Source organism: Haliaeetus leucocephalus, unplaced genomic scaffold, assembly GCF_000737465.1.
Source record: "Haliaeetus leucocephalus isolate CR32 unplaced genomic scaffold, Haliaeetus_leucocephalus-4.0 Scaffold101, whole genome shotgun sequence".
NCBI lineage: Eukaryota > Metazoa > Chordata > Aves > Accipitriformes > Accipitridae > Haliaeetus > Haliaeetus leucocephalus.
The window spans coordinates 3,308,771-3,334,286 of NW_010972537.1; the positions used below are offsets into that span (position 1 = coordinate 3,308,771).

The window sequence follows — 25,516 nt, forward strand, 5'->3', positions numbered from 1 at the left end:
TGTCGGGCCCGCGGGTCGCCCTGCAAGCCTGGTGCCGGCGGCAGTGCGAGGGGGACCGCGGGGTGGAGATTCGCGATCTGAGCTCTTCCTTCCGCGACGGCTTAGCCTTCTGCGCTATCCTCCACCGCCACCGGCCCGATCTCCTGTGAGTGTAGGGGTTTAGAGGCGGGGGGGTGCAGGCCGCGCGGCACCGGCCTCGCCTCGCCCCCCCCGCCGCGCCTAGACGGGGCGGCGCGGGGTCCGGCTCCGGCCTGCGGTCGCTGAGGGCAGGAGGAGGAGGAAGGGAGGTGCGGGGGGGAGCTGGGAGCCGCGTTTCTGGAGGGGCTGGGCCGGTCGTGCCCCTCTGCAGCTCTGCCGGGGCGGGTGGGGGGGGCTCGCAGGGAGCTCCCCCACCCAGGGAAGGTGGGGATGGAGGTGCCGTAGGGAACGGCTCCAGGCTGGCTGGCAGGGAGGGACAGAGCCTCCCTGTGCGCACTGTGGAGGGGGTTCAGGGGCAGAGAGCCCAGTTCTGTCACCTTCCAAAATAATTGGGTACCGGGACGAAGGTTGCCATGTTCCGGTGAGCGACCTTCTGACCCGGGCTCGCAGACCCACCAAGGTCAGGGTTAGCAGGAGTCGTGTGGTTTAAGGCCGAGGAGAACGTGGAGGTGGGCTAGGTCCGTACACCCCACTGGGAGCGGTGCCTGCCAGGGAGGAGGCATGGCACTGGCAGCTGGCCGTGGGGGTGTTTCACCTCTGCGGGAGGTGGGCATTCCCACTTCCCAAGGACCTGCCTGGCACAGGGACATTCCTGGCTGCCAGCGGCAGCCACTCCAAAACACACACGCAGAGCCTAGGACCAGGCTGCTTCTTGCGTTTGCTTCCAGCTTGTTTCCTGTGGATGCCATAGTGAAAGCAGGAGGTGGTAAATACCAGCAGGGATATCGAGCCTGGCTAGCCTCCCCTGGCAAATGGCTGGGAGTTGAGTTTCCTCCGTCAGCCTCCCTTTTGCAGGGCAACTCTGAGGGGGAATGCGAGTTTCAAGAGGCAGCTGGTGAGTTCGGGATTGCTTGGGGGCACGGTGTCAGGCTGGAGAAACTGGCTGAGCTACTGGAAGGAATCTGCCCTGACCTGCCACGGTAACCCTGCATGCCCCAGCACTGCTGGGAATCCGCCTCCTGTCTGCTCTAATCTTCCGTAGCCCTCGTAGCCCTCGCAGTGCAGGTAGGCATCGCTCCACCTTGCCGTGCCTCTGGCATGCACGTGCTCCTTGCCTGCCAGCAAAGCCCAGCAGTGTGTCCCCTGTCATGTTCTGTTCCGGGACTGGTGGCTCTTCCTCTGAGGTTGCCTGAATTGACCAAATCCCCTTTTCTAAGCTGGCCCCAGGACAGCCTTATGTCACGACAGCAACCTCTAGCAGGCGGAGGGTTGACAGTGACTCTGCTGTGGAGCTGTGGTGTCCATGAGAGGGCAAAACAGGCTTGTGTTCTTACAGGAAGAAGCTGAACAGATAGGCTAGAAAGCAAACTGCTGCCTGCTGTGTTTCAGGTGGCTGCCACAAAACCCTCAGTGTGGCATTTGGGAACCACTGAGAGCCAAGATGTACAGTGGCTTTGCATCACTCTGGGTCTTGAGGGAGCTGCGTGGTCTTATCACGGCAGCTCCTGGGTAGTACAGCTTACTCTGACCAACTAGGATAGAGCCTCTGAAAATGCTCCCAGTCGCAAAGCTGCTGGAGGGGAAGAGGCAAATTAAGGACAGGAACACTTGCAATTACTGTGTTTCTGAAATTTTTTCTTTTTTTTTTTTTTTTTTTTTTTTTTTTTGGTAAGTGGCACAGTAACTGGGAACTGAAAAGCAGAGGTTCAGCAAAAGCTTACGATAAACACCACTAAAACTACCTGATGCTTTCCCATTAACCATATTTACCATCCCATTAAGCAGCAGTCGCAGCTCATAAGTTGTCAGTGGGCTTAAATCTACTCCTGGCAGATGTCCTAACTAAATGCTTCGCAGGTCCTCTGCACAAGCTGTATTGTATAGACAAAGCCTAGGGCCTTACAAGGACATGGCATGTTGTAGAAGGATTTCCAGAGGGTGGTCAGGAGTGTAGCATCATTTCATCTGATTCCAGCTGCTTCAGCCTGTCCCGATTTAGAAGTGGGAAGATTGGATCAGAGGCAGTAAATCGTCTGACGGCAGAGGAAAAGTGGTTGCCCTTCTCTTCTTCTGAAGTGCTTTCAGTCAGGCTGATAATGGAACTTGGCAGGGACCTGCGAGTACGTTTCTGACCTCGCGTGGTCTTCCTTTGTGCGGGGCTCTCCTGGCCCGCATGAGACGGCCGCACGGCTCCCTGAAGGCTGAAGTTCCTCCGTACTCAGCTGCTTCCCTGCTTCCTGCTGCCTTCCCCTTGGGTCACAGAGGAGAGGAACGAGCACATTCATACAAGAGCTGAGCTAGAGCTCTCTTCTCTACTTGTATGGCACCAACTCCTCTGGCACCCTAATCCTTGGGGCTCTCTTTTGCTGCTGTGGTGGCTGTTGGTCTGTCCTGGTTGTCTGACCCTGCCCAGATGCCCCACCATTGCGCTGCTGTGCTGGTAGGTGATGTGCTGGGGAAGAGGCTGTCATGAAAGGCCGTACGGATAAGTGAGGCTGAGGACAGTTTTCCATGGGGCTCCTGATTTGAACACAGCCACCTTGGGATAAGGCAGGTGGCATCAGAGGGATGCTCCCCTGGAGAGCTTTGGAGCAGCTCCTGCGGAGCCCTTGGAAACACTAGAGGTTGGTTTTTTGGTTTGTTGTTGTTGGGTTTTTTTTTTAAAAGAAGTAGACTGGAAGTGCTTGGTGTCTACTGACTCCGGCTAAAGGTGTCTTGAACTGACCACCAAGTATGACATGCATACCTGTGGGACCTGTGTGTAGAACCATGAAGCTGAAAGTCCCTGACTCTAGCTCTGCTGGTGTACACACTTCACTTGGTTTCACTGCCTCTCTCCCAATCGGGGAAATGGGCAACCTGGATTTAGCTTCTGACTGCGCTGCTGGCTGTGTGATCTTGAGGAGAGACATTTAATCTCTTCTTTTCCCTTGTCAGTTAAGCTGGAAGCATCCAGGCCAACTTGACAGTGGACTGTGGGGATTAATGAGTTTGTTTGCTCAGTGCTTTAGAAATCTAAAGCACGAAATTAATGTTTACAAGGCATTTGCCACAGCTTAGTGAAGCAAAAAGCATCTTTCAGCGTCCCAAGCTGTGCAGCCTCCACGAAGCTCAGGGGAGGTTCTTGGCATACGCATTCAGGGGCGAGAAGAATAAGAGAGCATGGCACATGCTTTTTGAGTGCTGAGAGAGATGGAGGCTTGAGGAAAACAGGAGATGAGAGCCATGCATTAGAAACGTTGTTTTGTGTCCCTAGAGCCATGGGTTCGGTTACAGGCAGGATCACAAATCTCATTTGTTCCTTCCTATGTACTGCCCACGTTTCCCTGACAAGACCTAGAAAGCTGAAGGGCTTATTATGCGGCACTGCCGTTAAAGTGCTCATGATTTATATTTGAGGAATCCAGGAATTTGCTCTGGTTCAAGCTGTATGGTGCACCCTTCCCCCTTCCCTGGGTCTGCTCTGCTCCCTGGCAGCTGCCCTAAACCCCGGAGTGCTTAGTGGCTCTGTATGTATCTAATTAGGTAAGCGCTTGGGATGTTATTTGCATGGAAATATTACTCCAGGATATGCTACGACGCTGGGGTTTGCTGAGTCAAGACAGTTGTTCAGCTGGGATAGCCAGAGTCTCGCCTATTCTTACATCCGATCCCTTGGACTGGTATGTCATCAGGAGAGGAGCCTGAGCAGAGCTGGATGAAAGGCTGCTGAGATCAGGGCAAGGAAATAACGTGACATGCAGCCACATGTCATGGAGCTCCAAGATGGCAAGTTCTGGTCTTTCTGCAGAGGAGGCAGTTTATAGAGAGGAAAGGGGTATGTCTGGGGTGACTTTCCCCCATGCCTGAGAGGCTGTGCTCCTTGCACGTTGGTACAGGGAATGTGCCCGGAGCCGCAGGGATGCCACACGACAGAGTGGCATGTGGGAGTGCTCGTGTCAGGAGTGATGGAGATCAGCATGGTCCTGCTTGGCTTGTTCAGAGAAGGAGCTGGAAAATGCAGTGGAAAGGAACTGTGTAAACTGTGATCTCTGGGGCCTCGTACTGAGGGGCTTCAGTATCTCAGGTAAAAGCTGAGAGTCTGCAGTCCTACAGTCCTATGTTAGTGGAAAAAATCTTCTGTTCCCTTGCTGCTTGGTACCCCGCCCCCCCCCCCACCCCCGTTACCTCTTGAGCTTCACATCCTCTCTGCTGGCATCCGCTTTCCCAGGCAGATTTGCCTTGGTTTACTAGAACAGCTTTGGTTTGCTGGGGCAGAGTGGAACGGACATGATATTTTGCCCATCAAAAAATACTATCCCAGCCCAGGCCACCAAGGAGTCTTTGAGCTTCCAGCTGCACCACTCCCATATCCTGAAAGTAAGGGCATTCAAAATGAAGGTCATGAATGTTTAGAGGGCAGTTGATATATCAACTTTGCTGTCATCACTTCTCCTGTGTTCCCAAGCTGGTATTTTCTTTAAAGGGGAAAAAAAAAAATACAGCAAGGTTAAAGGAGTTCTCTAGGCAAAGAAAAATGACTTAGGGAAAAAACATCTCCCAGTGGAAACTAGTCATAAATACAAAAAAGGCACTAGTTTTCACATCAAAGCGAAGGCTGCAGCTGAAGCCTTTTCTCAGCAGCGTGTAGAGAGGGAAAAGTTGCGGTATTTTGAACAGGCTGAGTTCTGTGCATGTATTTGCATGAGCTTTCAGAAAGGTGCTTTGCACAGAGCTGAACGTCCAGCCCATCTTCTGCATGAGTGCTGCATTTGCTCCCACAGCAGTGAGCTGCTGCAGTTTCATTTATCTGAGAGGAAACTGCACCAGCAGCCTCTTGCTTTTGAACGGAGGAAGTGTAATTTTATGGTGGCGCAGGCAGCTGGGAAAATCTTCCTGAGCTCATCACGGACTTCCTCTGCAGCACTGGGAGAGGGGCTTCGAGAAGGGGCCGGTTGACCTGCGGTGCGGCGCTGGGGTGGGTTGGGTCAGTGTTACAGGAAAAGGCAATAAAATCCAAAGGGGGATGGAGGAAGGGAGGCTCCTGCAGCCCCTCTCCACGGGCACATGGCTGAGGATTTGCCGTCTCGCCCGATTCCTGCACACCACCATTGGGGCAGGGGATACACTTGCCCCTTCTAATCTGAATTGTCTTTCTAGGTTGGTCTGCCAAGCTTTGCACCTCTCTCTGGGCCATTGGGATGGCTTCGCTTGACCCTAAACCTCTCTGGGCTGTGTGCTCTGTGAATCCAGCTCGCAGGCACACCAAGCTGCTGCATGAGGTTTTTTTGGTAACAGAGCTGAGATCCTTGGCAGGAAGAGGCTGTAATCAGTTTGGTGTGATGCTGTTTTCACACATTATACCCACGCGCATGTGCAAAAGACATAACTAACTCCTTCCTGTATTTCTTGCCCTCTATTGAAAACCTGCAGACTGCTTTAACCCTCTACCCTCAGCTCTTCTGATGAAGACAGCTAGTTGATCCCTGTGGCTGGGCTGATTTTATCCCCCAAAGGGATCCAGGGGAACAAGTGAGATGCCACAAAGTGCCCGAGTTGGGAACTGCTGGGGTTTCTCTCTCTGCCCTGAGCGCCTTGCATTCAGCAAGTTGCCTCACTGTAAAGGCTGTGGCCGAGGATGGTTTGCTGTGTACGGCGAGTGTTGGGGGGCCAGTGAGGACAGAAGTGCAGTTTAAGACCTTTGTCACCCCCAAATCCTGGGGTGACCTCAAATCCCTTAAGGTGGTGCAGGGAGATTTGTCTAAGGACCCTCATAGGAGGGAGATATCTAGCACAGGTGGCTCTTTCTCTTGAGGTGGGGGATCTGCTTCCCCATCCTCCTCTTGCTGTTGTGCTGGTGGCCTTGGAGGGGCAAGTTTGGGGTGATGTCGTGCAACACTTCAGTGCAGCGGTATGTGGTGCTAATCAGAACATGGCCCTGGTATTTCTGCAGCCTTTAATTGCAAGGGCAGAAGTGGGTAACGAGAGACAAGAATGACATGTTAGTTTCCTGGTCACCACCCATTTGGGACTTGCTTTCTTTTTTTAATTGCAATTTCCCTTGGTTTCTTTGTCCCTTTACAACCTGAAATCTGCTTTGCCAAGGTTTTGTTTATCTAGGGTCTTATATATTGAGTTGTTGTAAGGTTGGCTGTCCTGAGAACCTGCGTGTGGTGGCATTGCGGCACTTTTCCTCTGTACCTTATGTGGCTTTTTTGTGCTTTCTCATTTCAGAGACTTTGACTCTCTCTCCAAGGATGACGTCTATGAGAATAACCGCTTGGTAAGTCCCCGTTATGCAGTGCACAGAAGGAAGAAGGGACGTGAGAATGACTTGATGGAGGTCACGTAGTGTGGGAGGACTTCATGATGGTGGCGAGGGTGTAAGAAAAATCTGTGCTTGTAAGTAACAAGCAGGAGCTTCTCTGGAAGCATAAGGGAATCTGAAACATCAGCTTCCAGCATGTACTGAAGAGAAGATAAGATGGTTATCCTGATAGTTGCCAAGACAACATCTCAGGTGAAGATTAAAATGGTGCAACATCTTCTTGACCTCAGCTGTTCCAGACTTGCAGGCAATGGAAGCAGGAAGCTAGTTTTACTCCAGGCATAAGCAGAGAGGAAAGTCATGCTGGACCTAGGCTGATCTGCAATGTTCCCCTCCTGCTTGGGACAGCTGGAGCCAACAATAGAAGCAGGCAGTGGGGAATGGGGAGATGCCCAACCTCACGGGCTAGGGGTAGGACAGAGCAGCAATAGGCTTGGGTTTTTTTCTGAGAGAAAGACCTAATTGCTGCAGGCTCTATCTGATGGTCCATGGAGAGACATCGGCCATCAGCTTCCCAAGACGAGTTGAGCTAGGTTGTTTGGGTTTTCAGGATTAGGGATCTCCAGCTGGGTCCTGGCCATGCCCTTTCCTAGACCTGTTGGCGCCTTTCAGCCATTAGCAGCTATCTTTTCTCATTTGAGAGCCACACCATGGGTTTCTTGTCCCATTAGGGACCCCTAAGCTGGGGTCTCTTCTTGCTCCCTGCTGCTTGCACCCTTGTGTTCAGCAAGACTCAGTTCAGAGAACCGGCTTAAAGCCAGGCTGACCAGAGCTGGGTGTCCACAGGGTGCATTTTACACCCCCAGTTACTGCAAATACCTGTTTTCATTTATCTCTCCATTCCTTTTCTTTAGATCCTACACCCTGTACAGCATCTTGTGCCCCAGAGACCAGGCACCTTCAGTCTTTACCCACACCCTGCACCTGGTACCTCACCATTCAGTGCCCACACCACTCTCATCCCTTCCTCCTGACTCGCTTTCTCTTCAGTCCCTGCCGTAGTCTCGCATTCCCCCTCCCTTGGAGATCAATGTGGGTACACTGCCCTTGGCACAACAGCGGGATGGCCAGTCTATAGCCAGTAATCCACATACGTTGCTAAGTGGGAAGCTCTCAAACAGCTGTTTTCCTCCTTCACTCCTTCCTTTCAAGTAGCTGTGTATGTAGTTGTAGGAGCTGTGTGCTTCTTACCACAATGTCTTTGTCATTTCTGCTTGCTGAGACACAGAAAAGTACTGAAGTGGCTTGCGCATGACAGGCTGCTGGCTGTTGAGCTGGGGTGGCTATGTTAACTGTGGGAAGGGAAGATGTGGCACCCCAGAGCATGAAAGGATGGGCAGAGTCTGTGTTTCTGTGGGGTGAGCATTTGGGGTGGCCAGGGACACTGCTCAGCAGAGCTGGTGGTTGGCTGTGTCGCTGGAAGTATCTGCCAGCTCTAGGCCCTTCACGGTGTCCACCAAGGCTCTGCTGTGTTGTTGCGTGAGGGTGGTGTGCCCATTTCAGGGGCTGCAAAAACACTGGGTTTTTTTTCCAATGAAAACTGAGACCTCCTGAGAGTTACCCTCCCTTTCCCAGTGCAGCAGCCGAACGCCAAGACCCCTCAGGTGGGAGTTGCAGGGACACAGGCAGCTGAAATGACTTGGAGGAAAGGACAGCTGCAGCAACCTGTTCCCTTGCTTCTCGTGCCAGCTTTCCAGTCAAGCGGCATGTCTGGGAGCCTCTGTCCATCAGGGATGCCATAGGCTTATTACTTAACCTTCCCCAGGGTCCTTCCAACTTGATTTCTGTGTTATTTTTCAGAGAGCATCAGTTTTCTCTCCTTAATGCCTCTCTGCTGTTCCTGCAGGCCTTTGAATTGGCGGAGCGGGAGCTGGGCATCCCAGCCCTGCTAGATCCCAATGACATGGTCTCCATGAAAGTCCCCGACTGCCTCAGCATCATGACTTATGTGTCTCAGTATTACAACCATTTCAACAACCCCAGCCAAGGTGAGTGTCCTCCCACCCCTCTGGCTTCCAGTTTGCCCCCACTTGAGTACAGGACACCCAGCATTACCCTGTGCTTCCTCCTTCCTATGGCAAATGGGAGCTGTGTGTGTTTGTGGGGAAGGGGAGAGGAGTGGGTAGTGCCTGCCTCTCCTGGATCTTGCTGGTGCAGGTGAGGAAGGCCTGCAACAGGGAGTGGAGTAGGGCGAGGTTTCACAAGAGGTGGGGAGTGATTTAACAGCTCCGGCTGCGGAAGGAGGAACGCCTTGTTTCTTCTCCCTCTGCGCTGCATTCCTGCTGCTTGGGTTGGGCCACCACCCCTGGTGGTCATCAGACCCCTTTGTGATCTGCTTTAACCCACTAAAATGGGAGAAAGCTAGATAGGCAACCTGCCTACCCCAGCTAGTTTTTATCACATCAGTAAGTGTAAAGTGACTGGAGGACAGAGGGAGGGAAGCAAGCCAGGGTGGAGTGTCTCAAATCAGCTCATCTGTCCTTGCAACTGCAACCTGAGCTTGAGTGCTGCTCTGAGACAGCTTGTCCAAGGCATCCCTCCTGGGTGGAGATGAGGGCTCCAGGTCTCCTCTGCTCTGCTCTCTAGTCACAACATCAGATAAATCTCTTTTATGTGCATATACTTCTCCAGGGATGCTGGCCTCCCAGCTGAGGACTCCCGCTGGGGACTGGTGTGTGAGTGCCAGCCCTGACGGGCGAGGGATGCATCACAGACCTGCTGACAGCACGGAAGCCCTGGGGCCCAGCGGGTCACAACAATACGTCAGCAGCTACCCAGGGTGCTCAGGGCTTTAAGCATTGCTTAGGGAGTTGGTTACAAGGAAGCCAAGCAGCATTTGATGAGTAAATCAAATCACAGTGAGAGGCTGGTGTCCCTGGGCCACAGAAGGGGATCCACAGCAGGGCTAGCCTCTCTGGCAGCCTCGCAGCCGTCCCATTATTAGGTTGTGTTTGTCTCTTCCACCTAAACTAGGCACTGAAGTGTCGGGAGCAGCAAGTCCCGTCCTATGTCACAAGGCTAGATGACTTTTTTTTTTTTCTTTTTTTTTCCCCTCCCCTTCCCCCACATGGGTGGTGTGAGTCACTGCTCCTCTCGGTGTCTGATCCTCCTTGCCTTCTGCCTCCAGCCAGAGTCCCTCCGCCTATGAAGCGCCCAGCTGCTGCCTCCTCGCCTCCTCTGCTGTCCCACAAGAAGCCCGTGGCTGCGGTCGAGAATCCCCCAGCACCACAGGTACCTAATTTCTTGATTCAAAGCCAGCCTGAGGCAGTGGTGCTCCCTGTGCTGTGGGTGAGGAGACAGGAGGGAGCCTGTCACAGCGGGATGGATCTTTGCAGGGGGTTACCTATGTATTTTGGGGTGGGAGGGGTGTTTGGGATTTTGGTGCCTTGGGGGACCCAGCTGAGGGAGTGATTTACCTCTAGGAGTCTGTGGACTGAAATTTGTCCATGGCAGGCAAGAGGTTGGGTGGATTGGTGCCAGACGGTTCCTTGAGCCACTCAGGGCACAAGCACCCTCCTTCCTATGGGAGGATAACCCCATAGGTGAGGAATGAGCAGGAATGTAGGATTAGAAGAGCAGAAAATACGCCTTTTTCTTTCTTGGCCCTTTATTTCAGGTTTTAGCAGATGTCTGGGATGGCACATTTTCCCAAGAGAGGGGGTTCCTCTTGCAAGTCCCTGCTGCCTGGGGTTTAGATTAGTCCCTTCCACAGCCCTTCGGCCCTAGACAGGGGCAAGGCACCTTTTGGAGTGGCCTCTTCTAATTTGGGAAGAGGCAGCCTGCCTGTGCCTGGACTTGGGGGCAGCTGTTCTGTGCATTGTCAGCCCCTGAGGTCAGCCCCTGAGCTGTGCCACAAGGACCCAGCAATGGGCCTTGCACAGGGAGCAGCTGCTCTGGAGGAGCCATGGGCTGGGGAGCAGCTTGTGGCCCCCATCCTGAGCTCCCCGTGCATTGTGTCTCAGGATGATGCCCCCTCGGACCCATCGGAGCAGTCCCAGCGCACCACACTCAGCAGTACCTGCGCGGCCTGCCAGCAGCACGTCCATCTGGTCCAGCGCTACCTGGCCGAGGGCAAGCTCTACCACCGCCAGTGCTTTAGGTATGTCGTGGCCAGGCCTGGTGGGGTGGCCGCTCTCTTTGGCAAACTGGAGGTCTGTGGCCAGCTGCACCCCGTCTTTGTGTGTCCGTGTCCTTGGGCAACATGGAGCATCGACAACAGTGCCTGAAATGATACTGAAGAGGGTCTGTTTGCCTGCCAGCCCCCTGTCCCAGAGGTCTGACTAGTCTGCTTTTGTCCAGCCCTGGGCTGCTTGCCTCCCCTGCTCCCTGCCTCCCCTGCTCTCTTGCGCTTTTCCACTTCACTGACTTGGGATCCCAGCCCCTTGTGCTTCTCCCACCTCCATAAACCAGGATGCTCTGCCTCTTTACCACCAGACACCCCCCCCTCCCCCCCCACCTTCCAATGAGGTCTAAGCCAGGACATCATCCTACAGACCTCCTTCCATCTACACTCCATGTCCTCAACTGGATATACAGGTTCCCACGCTGCCTGGGGTGGTGCTGAGCTCTCAGGGGAGCATGTGGAGAGCTGCAGACTGTTACCAAACCAAGGAATGAGGGATTAGACGTCAGCAGCTCTGTGGTTACTCCCTGTGTGCAGGTCCTTACCTGCAGCAACTATGAAGTCATTTCATTTTACTTTCCCTGCTCTGGTGATGAAGGGGTGAGATCTCTCCTGTGGGCCACAGGACAAGAGCTGGCAAGTGGGCAGCTGGCATCTGAGGACAGAAATATTGAGCCACTGGGAAAATACGGGAGGCCTCATTCACCTCTATCAACAGTTCCTGCCTAAGCCAGCCAGGGATGTGTCATAGAAACAGCGTCACAGGAGGGGAGCAGAGCTGCCGCCCACCAAGCTTCCCATCTGCAGCTGGGGCAAAATCAGGAGCTTTGGGGTGCAGGTGCAGCATTGCTTGTGGGCCAGGAATAGGAGAGGTGCCATGTCTGCCTTGGCACAACTCATGGCCCTTCAGACTAGAGCATTACTAGACTGTAATTTTATCCCAAGTGTTTTGCCTCCTTATGCTTTTCTTGTCTTTGTTTTTCTGCCCTGCCCCCTGCTGATTCATGGGCGCTGTTTGGTCGGGAATGTCCTGTGGCAGCATTTTCTGAGGGTTGACGGAGATAAATCCAAAACAAACCTCTTTCTCCCCTTGTCCGAACTTGCCATCTCTTCATTTCATCATACCCCTTGTTTCTAGAGCCCATGCATCCTCATGCTTCTGCTCTACATTTCAAAGGAAATGCCAGTCAACTGGACACCCAGAGCAGAATTCCTCACCAAAATTATCTGCTTGCAGTGTAGGGCAGCCAGCTGCTGGGAGCGCCAGGTATTCAGACAAGAAGGAACAAGCTTGGTTTTCATGGGAGTGCTTGATCAGCCCCTTGCCCTTGGCTGTCTTTCATGTATGCTATCTGCCTCCCTTCCCAGATGGAAAAGGGCTGACTTGGTTGCCAGTGCTGTGTATCACACACCTGGAGGTCTTCATTAGGGAGGATTCAAAGGCCCAGTGGGGAAAGAGTGGATGATCTAAGGACATGTGGCAGACAGTGAGGGATGGGGACGCTATTAGCCCACTTTCAACAGGCAAGGCAAAGTGTAAGAATGGCCCTACTGCGTCATTCCCTCGTCCTTCCAGCCAAATGCCCTGACCCTGGTGGGGGCCATGGTCAGCAGCAGCAAGAGTGAGTGTGAGACCAGGCTAGGCTTGTACGCTGCTTCTCCTGACTACTCTTCAAGCCTCCAGCATAGGGATTTGCTGAGTTGGAATTGGCATAATTTTACTTAATACTCGGATTTGGGGAGCGGGGGGGTGTTTATTTTTTTTTCCCCACAAATGTGTCTGACGGTTCTTTAACCCACCTGCACCCTTGGCCCCAACAAGGCAGCCCGTAGCCTCCCTGTGCTGGTTCTGAACTAGCTGCTCCCTAATTCCAGTTGATACTCCCTGTTTCATGTCTCTGAGTGGTTGATCCCTCTCCCTCTCCCAGGGCCACCTGTGATCTTTTAGCTCGCTCTCCTGTCCCCCACCAGCTGCATGTTTTCCAGGAAAACTGTGGATTTCTACTTTTCCAGGTCTGGAAACCATGCTGTATCCCAATACCAACTGTTGCCCTTCCACATCTATTAAAACCTTTCTGAGCTGAAGGAGGAACCCAAATGCGTGCAGGATTTGAGTTGTGAACTCCCCATGGGTTCATACAGTGGCACGGTGATGTTTCTCTGTTCCTCTCCTTTCCCCAGTCACTTCCGCAAACCACACTAGGATTTAGTAGCAGGGGTGGGAACTAACTCCACGGTCCAGCAAGGATCCTCCAGGTGCGTTGCCTTCCCTGAGGGGCAGGATGGCATCCCCCATCTCATGGGGCTCTCTCTTTTCATTGGCAGGTGTAAGGAGTGCTCCAGCACGCTGCTCCCGGGGTCATACAAGCCCGGGTCAGAGGCAGGAACTTTTGTCTGCACGCAGCATCGTGGTAAATTGGCCGTGAGTGGGAAGGCAGAGAGGAGGCCCAGCCCAGACCGACGGTCACCAGAGCTAAGAACTGAAACTGGGGCTGGCAGCGTGTGTGAGGATGCCCTTCCCACAGGAGCAGAGGTGACAGTGACTCAGGACGACGGTGACTCACTGGAGAGTACGGCAGAGACCCATATGCCTGCAGAGGGGCTAGATGGCCCAGCAGAGAAGAACAGCACATCCAGCAAAGCAGAGACAGCAATGCCCCCTCCTCACGCAGGCAGTGGGGCACCCGTCTCCCAAACTCCCCCCAGACCTCCCCTTCCCAGCAAGCCCACAACGCTCACCCAGGACAAAGGCAGCTCGCTGGACGGACGGCTCAGAGACACACGGCCCACGCCTGCCCCAAGGAGGGCCACCGATCTGTCAGCCCTCTCCCCTCCAACCTCTCACCCTGTCCCTCGGCCCAGGTCCACCCTCCAGGGCGAGGGCAGCGAGTGTGGACCTGGCATGATGAACGGTAAGAGAGCACAGTGGTGGCAGGGGTTACCCTCCGCCTCCCCAGGGACCAAGGTGGTCGGCTGCAGGTTGGACGAATTTCGTTCCTTCTCTGCAGCCTGATACCCTTCTGCCTCCAAATAAATCGAAGGCTCAGACACCGAGCCTTCGATTGCCAGCCATCCCCATAGCGGGGAGAGCAGTGCTAGGTTTCACACCTGCCTGCTCCCTTATATTTTTCCAGAGCTCTCCAGGGGCTGCTGCCAGTATGGAGGGGAGGTGGCAGTCCTAGAGCAGTTTGCAGATGTGGGGACAGAGGGGCATGTCAGTTCTCCAGGTGCAGCTCCCGGGGTGGGGTGGAGAGAAAAAGGCAAAAAGGGATATTTGCAGTTGACTGACTGCACTGACTGTGGGAGAAACGCCACGAGGTCTTCAGAGAGTGGGAATAGCCAGCCTCCCATGGGGAGATGTGCAAGAGGTGCCTCGTGTTGATTTAATCTCTTTCTTCATGTCGTTTTGGTGTTGTGACAGTCTGACCCTGTGTCTTTCTAGGTAGGGTACCTGAACCCAGCCCCCCTGTCCCAAAACCCCGAGGGAGACCCTGCTCCTCTGATCGGTACGTCCTTCTGTTCACAGATCACCTGCAAACCCCATAGTGAGGTCGGGCTGTGGGGACTGCTCAGCTGTGGTCTCCTCTCCCACCTCCTCTGTCAGCCCCTGCTCTTAGGAGGATATAGGCTATCATCAGGTCTCTTCCCTTACCTAATGGGTGCCAGCCCAGTACAGTCAGGCTGACAGTGTTTGTCTGTACCTCCCAGGGTCTTTGTCTCTTGGGATTTGTAGAGTTTGCAGGCTTTAGAAAGGCGTTTCTGTGGCACATGCAGATGGCCAAATGCCTTCTGAAATGGCCCTGCTTGTGGGCGCTGAGAAGGGGATACTTTGTCTGCCTTGTGGAGGGTTTGTCCCGGGAAAGGTCCAGTGCAGGGGCATTGTGAGGGCCTGGCTGCAAACTTTACACCTCCTGGGGTCTTACGCTGGAGCCCGCTGGTGTTGGTTCATTTTTGCCTGCTCGTGGAACAAAGGTTGCACAAGCACCCCGCATTTGCCACAGCCAAGGATTGGGTGCGTGTGGCAGGTGATGGCTGCTTTCCTGATGAGCGGTGATTCACTGAGCCATGGTGCAGGCTTGCTGTGGGCTGTGCCCCCAGAGGAGCAGCGGCGCTTCCAGCTGCGGGAGTTAGCAAAGACATCCCTGGGATGCTCAGATGATAAGGTGACAAACAGCCCTCTGAAGTGTAGGAAGGGAGCGTGACCACAGAGGGCAGATATCTGATCTTGACTTCCCTTCCATCCACAGCCTGGGGAGCAGAGCTGGGTGTAGGAACGGTGTTGGGGAGGGGAGAACAGCTGTGCTCATAAAGCTCAGCCTTTAGCAGAGGGAGGCTGTAATATTTAGGAACCAAAATCCTGAGCCCAGTGGGCAAGTCAGGCAGGCTGTGCTTCCCTCAGGCTCATAGGTTTGCCCATAGAGAACAAGACACTGTGTCTGGGGAAGACTAGGGCCACCCTTGGATGAGAAAGCTGCTTCTGCATGGGAGACATCCTGCTCCATCTGTCCTTTCCCCTGAGGGCTAAATCCCTCTCCTGTGCCTCACCATCCCAGCTTGCCTCTGCTCCCTGCCACCTCGATCTCTCTTTTTCTCCTCCCAGTGCTGGAGCTGCTGCGAGAGCCAAGGACCCACCGTGGATGGCCTTGGTGCAAGCGGAGCCCAAGAAGAAGCCAGCTCCCCCTCCTCCCCCAGGCAGCAGCCATGAGACTCCGAGTAGGACTTCAGAGGAGGAGGATGGGGAGGAGGTGGGGAAAAGCAGGAGCGAGGAGAGCAGGTCTGATGCCCCAGAGCCCAAACCGTACAACCCCTTTGAGGAGGAAGACGAGGAGGAAGAGGAGAGTGTTGCCACCCAAAAGAGCACGCCTGAGCAGGAGCAGAGCGAGACTGCTGCCAAGCCTCTCCACCCCTGGTACGGCATCACTCCCACCAGCAGCCCAAAGGCGAAGAAGCGGCCAGCTCCTCGAGCCCCCAGTGCTTCCCCACTAGGTGAGCTTGTCCCCACTCTCTTATCCCTCCTCCACAACCCCTGTGCGGCCCCTTGGAGGCTCCCTCTTCCCAGGCACCTCTGCATCACCCTGGCAGGCCAGGCCTTTATACAGTGATGGTTGTGCTGGGACTTGCGCTAGCCATGTCCTCTCTGGCCACTGGAGCACAGCATTTGCAGGCAAAACCTTAGCGCTGGAGGGTCCCGTCTGTCTTCTCTGGAGATGGACAGACACTGGTTCCCTTTGCATTTGCCCCTGCCTCCAGTATATACCACTCTCCCCTTCTCTCCTGGCTGCCTCCCCCCGGGTCCTCCCTGAGCTCTCCCTTTGCTTTGCAGCCCACCACCCCATCTCCAGGCTGTCACACTCCGAGCCATCATCTTCCACCCCATCTCCAGCCCTCAGCCTCGAGAGCATCAACTCTGAGAGTTCAGCCAAGGTGCTGGGTGACACCGATGAGGCCTCAGTGCCCAAAAGCTCCTCTGAGCCTACTGTCCACACACCGACGGCCACCAAGACCTCTAGCACTGACACACCGCTGGCCAGCGTCTCCTCCAGCGAAAGCCCTGCTGCCCCAGCCAGCCTCTCCACCAACTCCTCTTTCTCCTCCTCCAGTGAGCTGGCCAGCTTCAGTGCGGAGGCGCAGCCCAGCACCCCGCATGCCAGCAGGAGCATCTCCACCAGCAGCTTGAAGACCAGCCCCAGCCGGCTGCCCCCCAAACCTCCTGCTGGGGCTAGCCCTACACCCATTCTCTTGGCTTCAGATGGGGGTGCTGGGAGCCCTAAGACACCCTCCTCACCCAAGCCACAACTGAAGGTGAGATGGTGACCTTCCTCCCATCCATATCAGGGGGCTTTTCTTCCCCATCCATCACTCAGCTACGGTGGGGATCACGAGTCCAGGCTTGTCCCTTAGGTCTCCTCATGTGACCCCCTAAAAGCAAGCCTCAGGCACGTGCTCGTTAAATGGTGGCTCTGCTTGTACTCTGTCCACCCTGCATGCTAGAGAAGAGGCAGGGCATCGTGTGGTCAGAGCAAATAGGAAGGGAACCGTGAAGGAAAATAATTCAGCATGCTTGTTAGAAAGAAGCTGGGGAACTGATGCCAAACAGGAGCACACCTGGTTTTTGCCCTGTGGCTAGGCTGCTGGTGATCAGCGTTGTGTTCCTCCTCTAGAAGGGTGTGGGGCAGAATGAACCCTAGGGTTGCCCTGTCTGCTCAGTCCCCACTGTTGGGATGTTATATCCCTTCCCTTTCCTGAACCCTCAGATATCTCCTTTTGTCCCCCCTCTCCAGTCTTCCTGCAAAGAGAACCCCTTCAACCGAAAGCCATCGCCTGCCGCCTCCCCCTCCGCAAAGAAACCTCCCAAGGGCTCCAAGCCAGTGCGTCCTCCTGCACCGGGTCATGGCTTCCCACTGATCAAACGCAAGGTAAAAGGGCCGTTGGGAGCAGGGGGGAAAAAAGCCAGCTCTGTACTATCCTCCAGGGCCGTAGCTGTATACATGCACCCTGTTGATGGATGTGTGGGTAGGGATTGCAGCAGGTGGCTGTGGCTGGGGAGGATGGTGTCTAGGCTAGACTGCGCTGATGGCAGCACCATGGTCTCCCTTTGCTCCACAGTGGGGTGGGGATTTTGGATCCATGCTTAGGTGGAGTGTTCTGTTGTCCCCCCACCCCCGTTAGTGTTGACCAGCCCTTGGGTTACCCCTGGAGACTGGAAGTTGGTGGTAATGGAAGTCTCTGCCTTGTGGTTTGGCAGGTGCAGACAGATCAGTACATCCCAGAGGAAGACATCTATGGGGAGATGGATGCCATCGAGCACCAGCTGGACCAGCTGGAGCACCGTGGGGTGGCCTTGGAGGAAAAACTTCGCAGTGCTGAGAATGGTACATGGGGTGGGCTGCCTGCGGGTGTGGGGCAGGATGGACCCTAGGGCTGCCCTGTGTCCAGCCAAGGAGATAGCAGTGGTGGCTTCCTGTTGATGCTGGGGTTGGAAGAGCACAAGGGGCTGTGCTGGGCTCCAAGAATGGTTGCAGCCATACCCTGGACATGGAGATGTCCCTAGAGTGGAAACAGGTGAGAGAGAAGGTCTCTCTGGGGCTCAGGAACAGGCTGAGGTCAGGTTGGCTCTAGCCCAGTGCCCTTCTGGTGTGGCAGAGCCCATTGTGCTGCAGGGATCCTGCAGGGCTGGGGATGGCTCTGAATTGTCCCCTTGCTCGGCAGACAGCCCTGAGGACAGCCTGCTGGTGGACTGGTTCAAACTCATCCATGAGAAGCACATGCTGGTGCGCCACGAATCAGAGCTCATCTACATGTAAGTGTGTGCAAGCGTGTGGGGAGGCACTGATGCTCTTGCAGGGAGTCCTGTCTCAGCCCTCCTGAAATTGTGCTTCCAGGGGAGAGCCTGACACAGCCTCCTTGCCTGGAGAAGGGAGGGAAAGAGGGCAAGCAGACAAACGTATCAAAATACACTCGGAACTGACCCACTGCAAATCACCAGAGGCCCTGTAGCATCTCCTCCAGGAAGGCCTTGAGTAGCCAGGGCTGGTCCTTGCTGGTGCTTGGCTCCCTGGCTATACAGGATAAGATCAGCATCTTGGCGGTTCTTTCTAAGCTCACCCCATACCTTGGGATGATGTTCTGCCTCTCTGGACCCTTGCAGTTGTTCCCAGCAGTGCCCCCTTCCCTTGCAGCTTCAAGCAGCAGAACCTGGAGCAGCGGCAGTCAGACGTGGAGTATGAACTGCGTTGCCTTCTCAACAAGCCAGGTAAAGCATCGCTCTGGATGCAGTTACCTCCATTTTTCCCCTGGGCATCATCTCCCCTCTGTCTAGGTGGGTCTCAGGTGAAGAGAGACAGAACTTTAGGGATGCCAGCGCAATCAGCTGGCTCTAGAGCTGCTCTCCAGTCTCACTGCATGCCCTAGTGCTCCTTTTGTCCCCATGGGATGCCACCTACAGGGTTCTCCCTCCACAGCACTGCTAGCCCAACTGGCCCTGCAGCATGGCAGGGTAGCAGGGGATCGTGCTAGGGGATCTCTGCCCCAAAGCTCTGAATTTCAGAGCTCCTTCAACCATTTAATTGCCTGTCCTTCCTCGGGATTTGGCTTGGTAGAGAAGGACTGGACCGATGAGGACCGAGGGAGGGAGAAGGTGCTGATGCAGGAGCTGGTGACCATCATTGAGCAGAGGAACGCCATTGTGAACTGCCTGGATGAGGACCGGCAGAGGTGAGTGAGGAGTGGGGTGGGCTGGGGGAGAGGGGAAAAACATAGCCTGTCTGACTCAGCATCACACGAACAGCTCATGGCGGTGTCCCAAGACGTCTCTGTTGCTGATGTCTTTCCCAGGCTTCCCAATTCTTGCCTATTTGAATGCCTTGTGTGGGAAAGACAGGGCAGTAGGTGCAGCACATGGGATTTATCCTGCTGGTAGCAAATGCTCACAAGACAGTGATGGATCTGCCCCTCCGTGGCTTTTAAGTAGGAGGTTCTCTAGCCTTAAACAATACAGCAGCTGTTTTCAGGGCTGAATTGCTGACCTATTTCCCATTCTTTCTTTCAGAGAGGAGGAGGAGGATAAAATGTTGGAAGCCATGATTAAAAGGAAAGGTAAGAAACAGTTGGGGAGATTTTTGGAGTGATGTTCTCACTGCTGACCCCAGTGAGGGACAGCATAAGCCATTCATGAAATTGTGTGCAGAAGGAGAGCTTGAATCTATTCTGTGTAGACTCTGGAGCCTTTACTGTAGGGTCGTTTAAAGTTTGGGGCACAGTTGTGCTGCGCACCCCTGTTATCACAGGAAGAAGTGTGCATGGAGTGGAGGGCTTTGATTCACGGCTCTCGCCCTTGCCCTTGTTGTCATGCGTGTGTGTATGCGTGCGTGTCCAACCATCAGCACCCTGCAGTAACAACCTCCCTTTGCAACCCCAGAATTTCACAAGGAGACGGAGACCGAGAGCAAGAAGAAAGGCAAATTCAAGCCCATGAAGGTGCTTAAGCTGCTGGGCAACAAGCATGACTCCAAGAGCAAGTCGCCAAAGGAGAAAAGCTAGAGCAGGGGAACACCAGCAGTGGGAGGGATGTGCTGCCCAACTGCCCTGGCCTCTCTGCAGCTGGCTGGGACACCTGCCAGGAAGGGGGGCTTGTCTTCCTCCGCTCCCCTCGCCTCTCCCCCCACTCCCTCCCCAGGCACCGGAGCTGCCGTCCCAGGGAGACGCCAGCCCTTCTGCCCGGAGTGGGGGAGTCCGACCAAAGCGCTCCCCTTCCCAAGGCTGTGGAGGAGCCTGACTGTCCCCTCCATGAAGCCTTGCTAACGAGGCGGGGAGAAGATGGATTTGCTTTTTGGATACGTTACCCCATTGCGTGTTCTTAACTGAGAAGCAAGCCAAGGAGTTTGGTGTTGCACTTGCACTAACTGCCCCCCGTCCCTTCTCCCGCTCTAACTGTGACAGTTCCACGTGCCTCCGACCTCTGCCGGGAAGGGACTGGACCTGCCTGTCCCTCCCAGCCCACCCGCTCTTGTCCCTTTTCTGTCCCATTTTTTAACTTAGGAGAAAGCTCTGGCATTAGAATCAGGATTATTTGGGTCTTACTGGCCTAAACTAAAAATGTTAAGAAAACACTCCCGCATCACAAGGCTGTAGAGCCATAGCCAAAAAAATAACTGGTGCCCTATTTATTTTGAGCTGTCCCCTCCCTCGCGAGCCAGGGCTGGGTGGGCTCCGTTACAGGGCTGAGAGGACCCAAGGGGACGGTGTACAGCTGCTAGGACGTAGCTCACGCGCCATACTCAGGACATCTTACCCCCCACTGCTGCTAAACACCGCTGACTCTGTTGCCTTCGGGGGGAGGGAGGAACGTTCCTTTTCCAGGCAAGGGCAGAAAAGCTCAAGACTGACTCAGTGCCGGCAAGGGGCACGAAACTTGTGCCCCTGCTCACCAGTGCCACCCTTGAGCAGCTGGGGAGAGAGGCGTGGTCACAACTGACCTTTACTCAGCTTTATCTGTGTACACTTTTAAAGTGTGCAGGGGTTGGCTGGTTATTTTTTACACCTCCTTTACTGGATGAATTCAAACCCACCCTAAAACTTTTTAAACCCCTTATTTTATTTGTCATGTGTGTGTGCGTGTGTGTACATTGGAGGAGGGAATGGGGGGGCAGTGTTCTTCCAACCATCCCTTCTTCCTTCCATTTTTGTTTCCTGCCTTCTCCTCCAAGGCGAGGAGCTATTTATTGAATTGTTGGATCGGTCTGAATTAGAGTTACAAGGGTGTTTGGTTGGTCAGCTGTTCGTCATGCCTTCTCAGTAGCAAATTAGACATAACCAGCCCCAAGCAAACTGCTGCAGTCCCTTCTAAAAACCCAAGAGGCTTTAGCCAAAACACTCTCAGAGCAGTGCCTTGCAAGGTGGCTGGCGTAGCACTCTGGAAGGGGATCCTTGTTTCCCAAAACCTGAGGGACCCCAGTCCCTCCTCAATCCCAGCGTGGCCCCCGTGGCTGGGAGGTGGCAAGCTCAGCCCCACGGTGGTGACGCCATCTCACTCTTGCCATACTCCAGCAGGCTGATGAGGAGCAGTGGGAGGGGAGGGGAGATCCCAAAGCACAGCTATTTTCCAAGGAGAAACACATCTGCTTTAGAGCCTGCTGTCGCGTCACTGTTGCCAAAGGCCATCGGGATCGCTGCAGCCTGACACCGCTTGGCCCCGCGCCCGGTCAGAACTCTGATTTGTAAATTATACTGTACTAACTCCGTGACTTCCATTCACCTGAACAGAAATAAAAAACGCTGGATTTAAAAACCGATCATGGCTTAGGTTTCTGATTTCCTTTGTGCACTCGCGCTGTCCTGGGGACAGGGCATGCTGCCTGGCTTTGGAGAGTGGCTGACAAGAGTATTGCTAAGAAGCAGATGATGGGATCTTAAGGAAATTGGGAGGTGGACTTTATGCTGGGATTTATGCAGAAATAGCAGGGCATCATGCTTCAGCCTGCTGGAGGACGGAGGCGGGGATTATGCATGAGGTGAGCAAACAGTCATTTCCAGGCTCTGTGGGAGACCGATGGCTATTCTGCATACCAGGCTTTCAGGAACCAAAAAACCACAGCAAGCCAGCAGCAAAAAGCAGCATGCGCTGGGCTGAAATCCCCTCTCCCTCCTCAGTACAGCTGTGTTCCCTGAGCGCCTGCCCATTTCAGCTGCCGCTGAGAAGTTTGCTGATGATGCACACAGTCACGCTGACCTGCAGCAATGCCGGAGGCTCGTTGTTTGCGCAAGGCCACGCGGCTGCATCTTCCTCCCTGCCGTCTGCCAGCACAGCCGATCCCAGAGTCGTGGGGGCAGGAAGGGGTCACAGATGTGGGTGGCAACACGAGTGTTAGCATCATGTCAGGAGAAACCTCCACTTCTGGGTGGATGGAAAAGAAGTGACATTTTTATCGATGGGTCGCTGTACTCTGAAGCACTGCATAAACAAAGGGAGGCTCTGCTTTGTCATGTTTCAGTAGCCACTGCTGTGTGGTTTTGTCTCTTTTAATATCGTTAAGAAAGAAGGGATCCGGTGCATGGGTAGGTGATTTTACAACAGCTTTCTTCTGTCACCAGTTATGTACCGATTGCTCCTGCCTTCTGGCTTTAGGCAACAGGTGGTGCTGCCCCCTCTTCGGGCACAGGCACAGACAGAGCCCTTGAGACTCCAATGCCAAGAGTCTGGGAAGAAGAGGTGGGAACAAATTGCACTTGTGTTTTTCCCTCGGCCTAGTTGGGGGGATCGGATTTGTTCCCACCAGGGAAGTCTTTTGTCATGATCTCTTTCATTTCCTCACTTCTCTTCTTGTCAATGATCTCCATCTCACGCATTTTCTGCAAAGTACAAAGGGGAAGGGCTGAACAGGGAGAAAGCCAGCAGCTTTTTTTTTTTTTTTCTTCTTTTGCCAGTCCCAAGAACAAAAGTTCTATTTCCCTGATTAAGTTACACGCAGAGATAGAAAGGCTAAAAACCTCTAATTCACATTCCCCAAATTCACACCTGTCCTGTGCCATGAAGGGAAACACTCAGTTCTCTGCCCCCTTACCCCTTGGGTGTCGGAGGAGAGTCTGCTTTAAGGTCTTGGACACTAGGGATGCCTTCCATGTACTGTACGATCAGTGCTGCCAGGGCCCTTGCATACCTGTGAGATTTCAGTGAGGACAATCCTTTGATACTTCTTGCCCTGTCCTAGAGCTTCCATCTCTGCCAGGAATTCCCTCCTCTCCTGAATTTCATTCACCACTGACGGATAAGAGAAAACATTGTGGAAACAGGATTTGACCAAAAAGCAAGAAAACATCTTTCTGTCTGGATCTGAACTCCCAATTTCCTAGCTCTGCTTGAACGGCGGTCCCACCAGGGGAAGGGTGATGTCTGCTCTAACACTCGTCTCGTGCATGCCATCAAAATACCTCAGTAGTCCCTTCCGCAAAGGGAAATGTCCCCCCTGCCCATCTTCTTGCCACTTCCCATCTTGCTGGAATGGTGACTTTCTAGTTTAATTTGTACAGACAATTCTCTGTTGCCTGTGAGCAATTTAACCAGACTGTGGATGGAAACAGAACCTGCTTAAAGCTGTTGAGGTTTGTTAGTTGCCATGCATCACCCGGTGACCGCAACCATCTCTGGTCCCAGGACCAGCACAGGCACGAGCGTTAGCTGCCGCTTTGCAGCACAGACCTGCAGCCAGCTGGTGCAAATCTTGCCACAGTACAAAGTACATGGGTATCTCAGATGTGTCAAGGACAGCACTCAGCTTGCAACACGTTTTAGAGGATACAAAGCATGCATGAAGCCAGCTGCGCTGGCTTCCCTGCAGCAGGGACCAAAGCACCCCTCCTGTACACGTTATTCTAGCGTTGTCCATCTTTGTGCTGCCCTCACTAGCGAAGGGCCAGCTGGGGTGTACACACACATTGAAGATTCAAGCACAGAGAGGTATTAGGTGGGGTTTTGCCATCCCAGAATACTCTGCAGGCCAAAGTCCCTCACTGCTTAAAATTCTGCTTGACATTTAAGCTTTCCTAGTGTAACTGCTCTGATCTTGGAGCGAAAGAAAACAGAGCCCAAACCATGGTCAGGCTGGCAAGTGTCCTAGTCTATGTTGAGTTACGCTGGCTGGAAAAAGGACCTGCAGTACCTGGGCTTCCCGCCCAAGTCACCCTGCGCGTCCCCAGGGGATTTCCCCGCCAGCGGAATTCATTTTGTGCAGGCAGCCCAGGGAGCTTGCATCTGCCAGCAAACCTCTGCAGGGTAAGCTCTGCGAGGACGGCTGGATCACAAAGTCAGAGCAGCCAGTCCTTTCTCTTGGAAACTGGGCTTTGTGCCTCCTTCCACAACGGGCTTCAGGTTACCGGCAACATGGCCTGCCACCCCAGCCCTTCCCAGGCTTCCTGCCTGCCTTCCTCCGGGCTACGTGAAGACGTACATTCTTCAAACCGGTCAGGCTCAGGTATCTCCTCTTCCTTTGTCTGACCCTGGATCTGCTTCACCTTGTGCTCCACCACATCCTTCCCTGTTGCTAAGATGTTTTGGAGCCTTTGCTTCTCCTTTGCCAAATCTCCTGTGAATGCCAAGGGGAAAAAAAATTATTATCAGCCTGTCTCCTCAGAGAGGAGCCTGGCCACACCGCTTCCCTGCTAACGATGCCAGAGGAAGCGTTACGTTAACAACAGCCCAGTCTGAACTGCGCAAGCACTGCACAGGCATACAGAGCCAACCAAACTGACATCAGAGGTTTGATTCACATTTATAAACTAGAAAATTACACAGCGTTCCCCTCTTACGCAAGGGCTGCGTGAGTCCCTGTTGCCTGTCACCCTCCCAGCCAGTGGGCAGAAGTCAGCGAGTGCTTACAGTAGATGTTCCCTCAGACATCCATTCTTAAAGCATCTTTGAAGACAGAAAATGTGAGGACAAAGAGCAATTAAGACACTCCCTGCCACTACTGAGATTGCAGGCAGGGGATGGATGTAAGGGGAAGAGAAGGAGCGGGCGGTGGCGTTTATTTATTTATTAGCAGTGTTTGCTGACTTACGCCTCGCCCGTGGCTTGAATTTCTCTCGGGTGTAGGCATCTCCTGCCTGGCAAACCTCGGCAGGTCGGAGATGCGGTTTCGCCGAAAGCCTGCATGGCTGACAAACTGGCAGGAAGAAAGCAGGCGCTGCAGGCGCTGGCTCTTTGCTGGATGTGGGGTGACACTGGAGGGGCAGGGTGTCTCCTCCTGGAGAACAAACCAAAAATAACGGTAGGTCAGATAAGAGAGAAGCCGGGGTGGATGGCCCCAAGCTACCGCTGGCAGCAGATCTGCCTGTTGATCCACCGTAGCACTGCAAGCGAAGACCCCAGGAGTGCCACAGACGTCCGTGCTGGTTGTTGGTGTGCGCTGACACGAGACACGCTTGCCGTTCAAGTCACGCCATCACGTCCCGTTCCCTGGATGACCCCTGGGGACACCTTGCTCCCGGACATCCCCGTGTTTTTGGGCAAACGCCGCTGCCTCAAGGTGGGACATGAAGGCGAGAGGGCCGTCACTCACGTTTCACGCGGTCCATCAGGTATCGCCTCTGGAAAGGCGTCAGCTTCGATTCCTCCATCATCGCTGAAAAACATGACGTCTACCTGAAGACGGCAGCGGGAAGGGGCCGGGGAACCGGCACCGGGGCCATCCTCCCCCCCGCTCCCTCTCCCCACCTCACGACCCAAACCCAAAGGGGAAGATGGAGGTTTAGAAGACTCAGGCCGCCCGGTTCCCCCGGGGTTGGACGCGGGTTCCTCCCCCGCGGCGGGGGCAGGACCGGCCGGATCCCGGCGCTCCAGCGGTGAGCGGGGTACGGGGAGGCCGAACGGCCTGACCGGGCCTCAGCCCCGCTCCGCCGTTACCTCTCAGCAGCTCCCGGGTCGCCGGGCTGTACCGGGCTGGCCCGCCGCCGCC

At 54.3% G+C, this 25,516-nt stretch overlaps 2 protein-coding genes across 2 annotated transcripts; one reads left to right on the forward strand and one right to left on the reverse strand.

Annotated features, from left to right (window-relative positions):
- Nucleotides 1–2: 2 nt before the first annotated feature.
- Nucleotides 3–19,764, forward strand: MICALL1 (MICAL-like 1; the record flags this gene model as incomplete). The annotated part of the gene is made up of 16 exons (XM_010585464.1): nt 3–145; nt 6,352–6,400; nt 8,292–8,433; nt 9,573–9,676; nt 10,408–10,544; nt 12,894–13,480; nt 14,011–14,074; nt 15,169–15,554; nt 15,892–16,370; nt 16,850–16,984; nt 17,314–17,440; nt 17,778–17,868; nt 18,248–18,321; nt 18,668–18,782; nt 19,117–19,163; nt 19,486–19,764. Coding segments are annotated over 16 exons (2,802 nt in total), but the record flags the coding sequence as incomplete, so codon positions are not given.
- Nucleotides 19,765–22,235: 2,471 nt separating this feature from the next.
- Nucleotides 22,236–25,510, reverse strand: LOC104842830 (chromosome unknown open reading frame, human C22orf23). Its single transcript, XM_010585450.1, has 6 exons — nt 25,465–25,510; nt 25,121–25,183; nt 24,620–24,805; nt 24,011–24,145; nt 22,724–22,824; nt 22,236–22,415 (listed from the first exon to the last, which is right to left on the reverse strand). The coding sequence occupies exons 2-6, from the start codon at nt 25,179–25,181 to the stop codon at nt 22,311–22,313; spliced, it is 588 nt and encodes a 195-aa protein (XP_010583752.1). The 5' UTR covers nt 25,182–25,183; nt 25,465–25,510; the 3' UTR covers nt 22,236–22,310.
- Nucleotides 25,511–25,516: the final 6 nt, after the last annotated feature.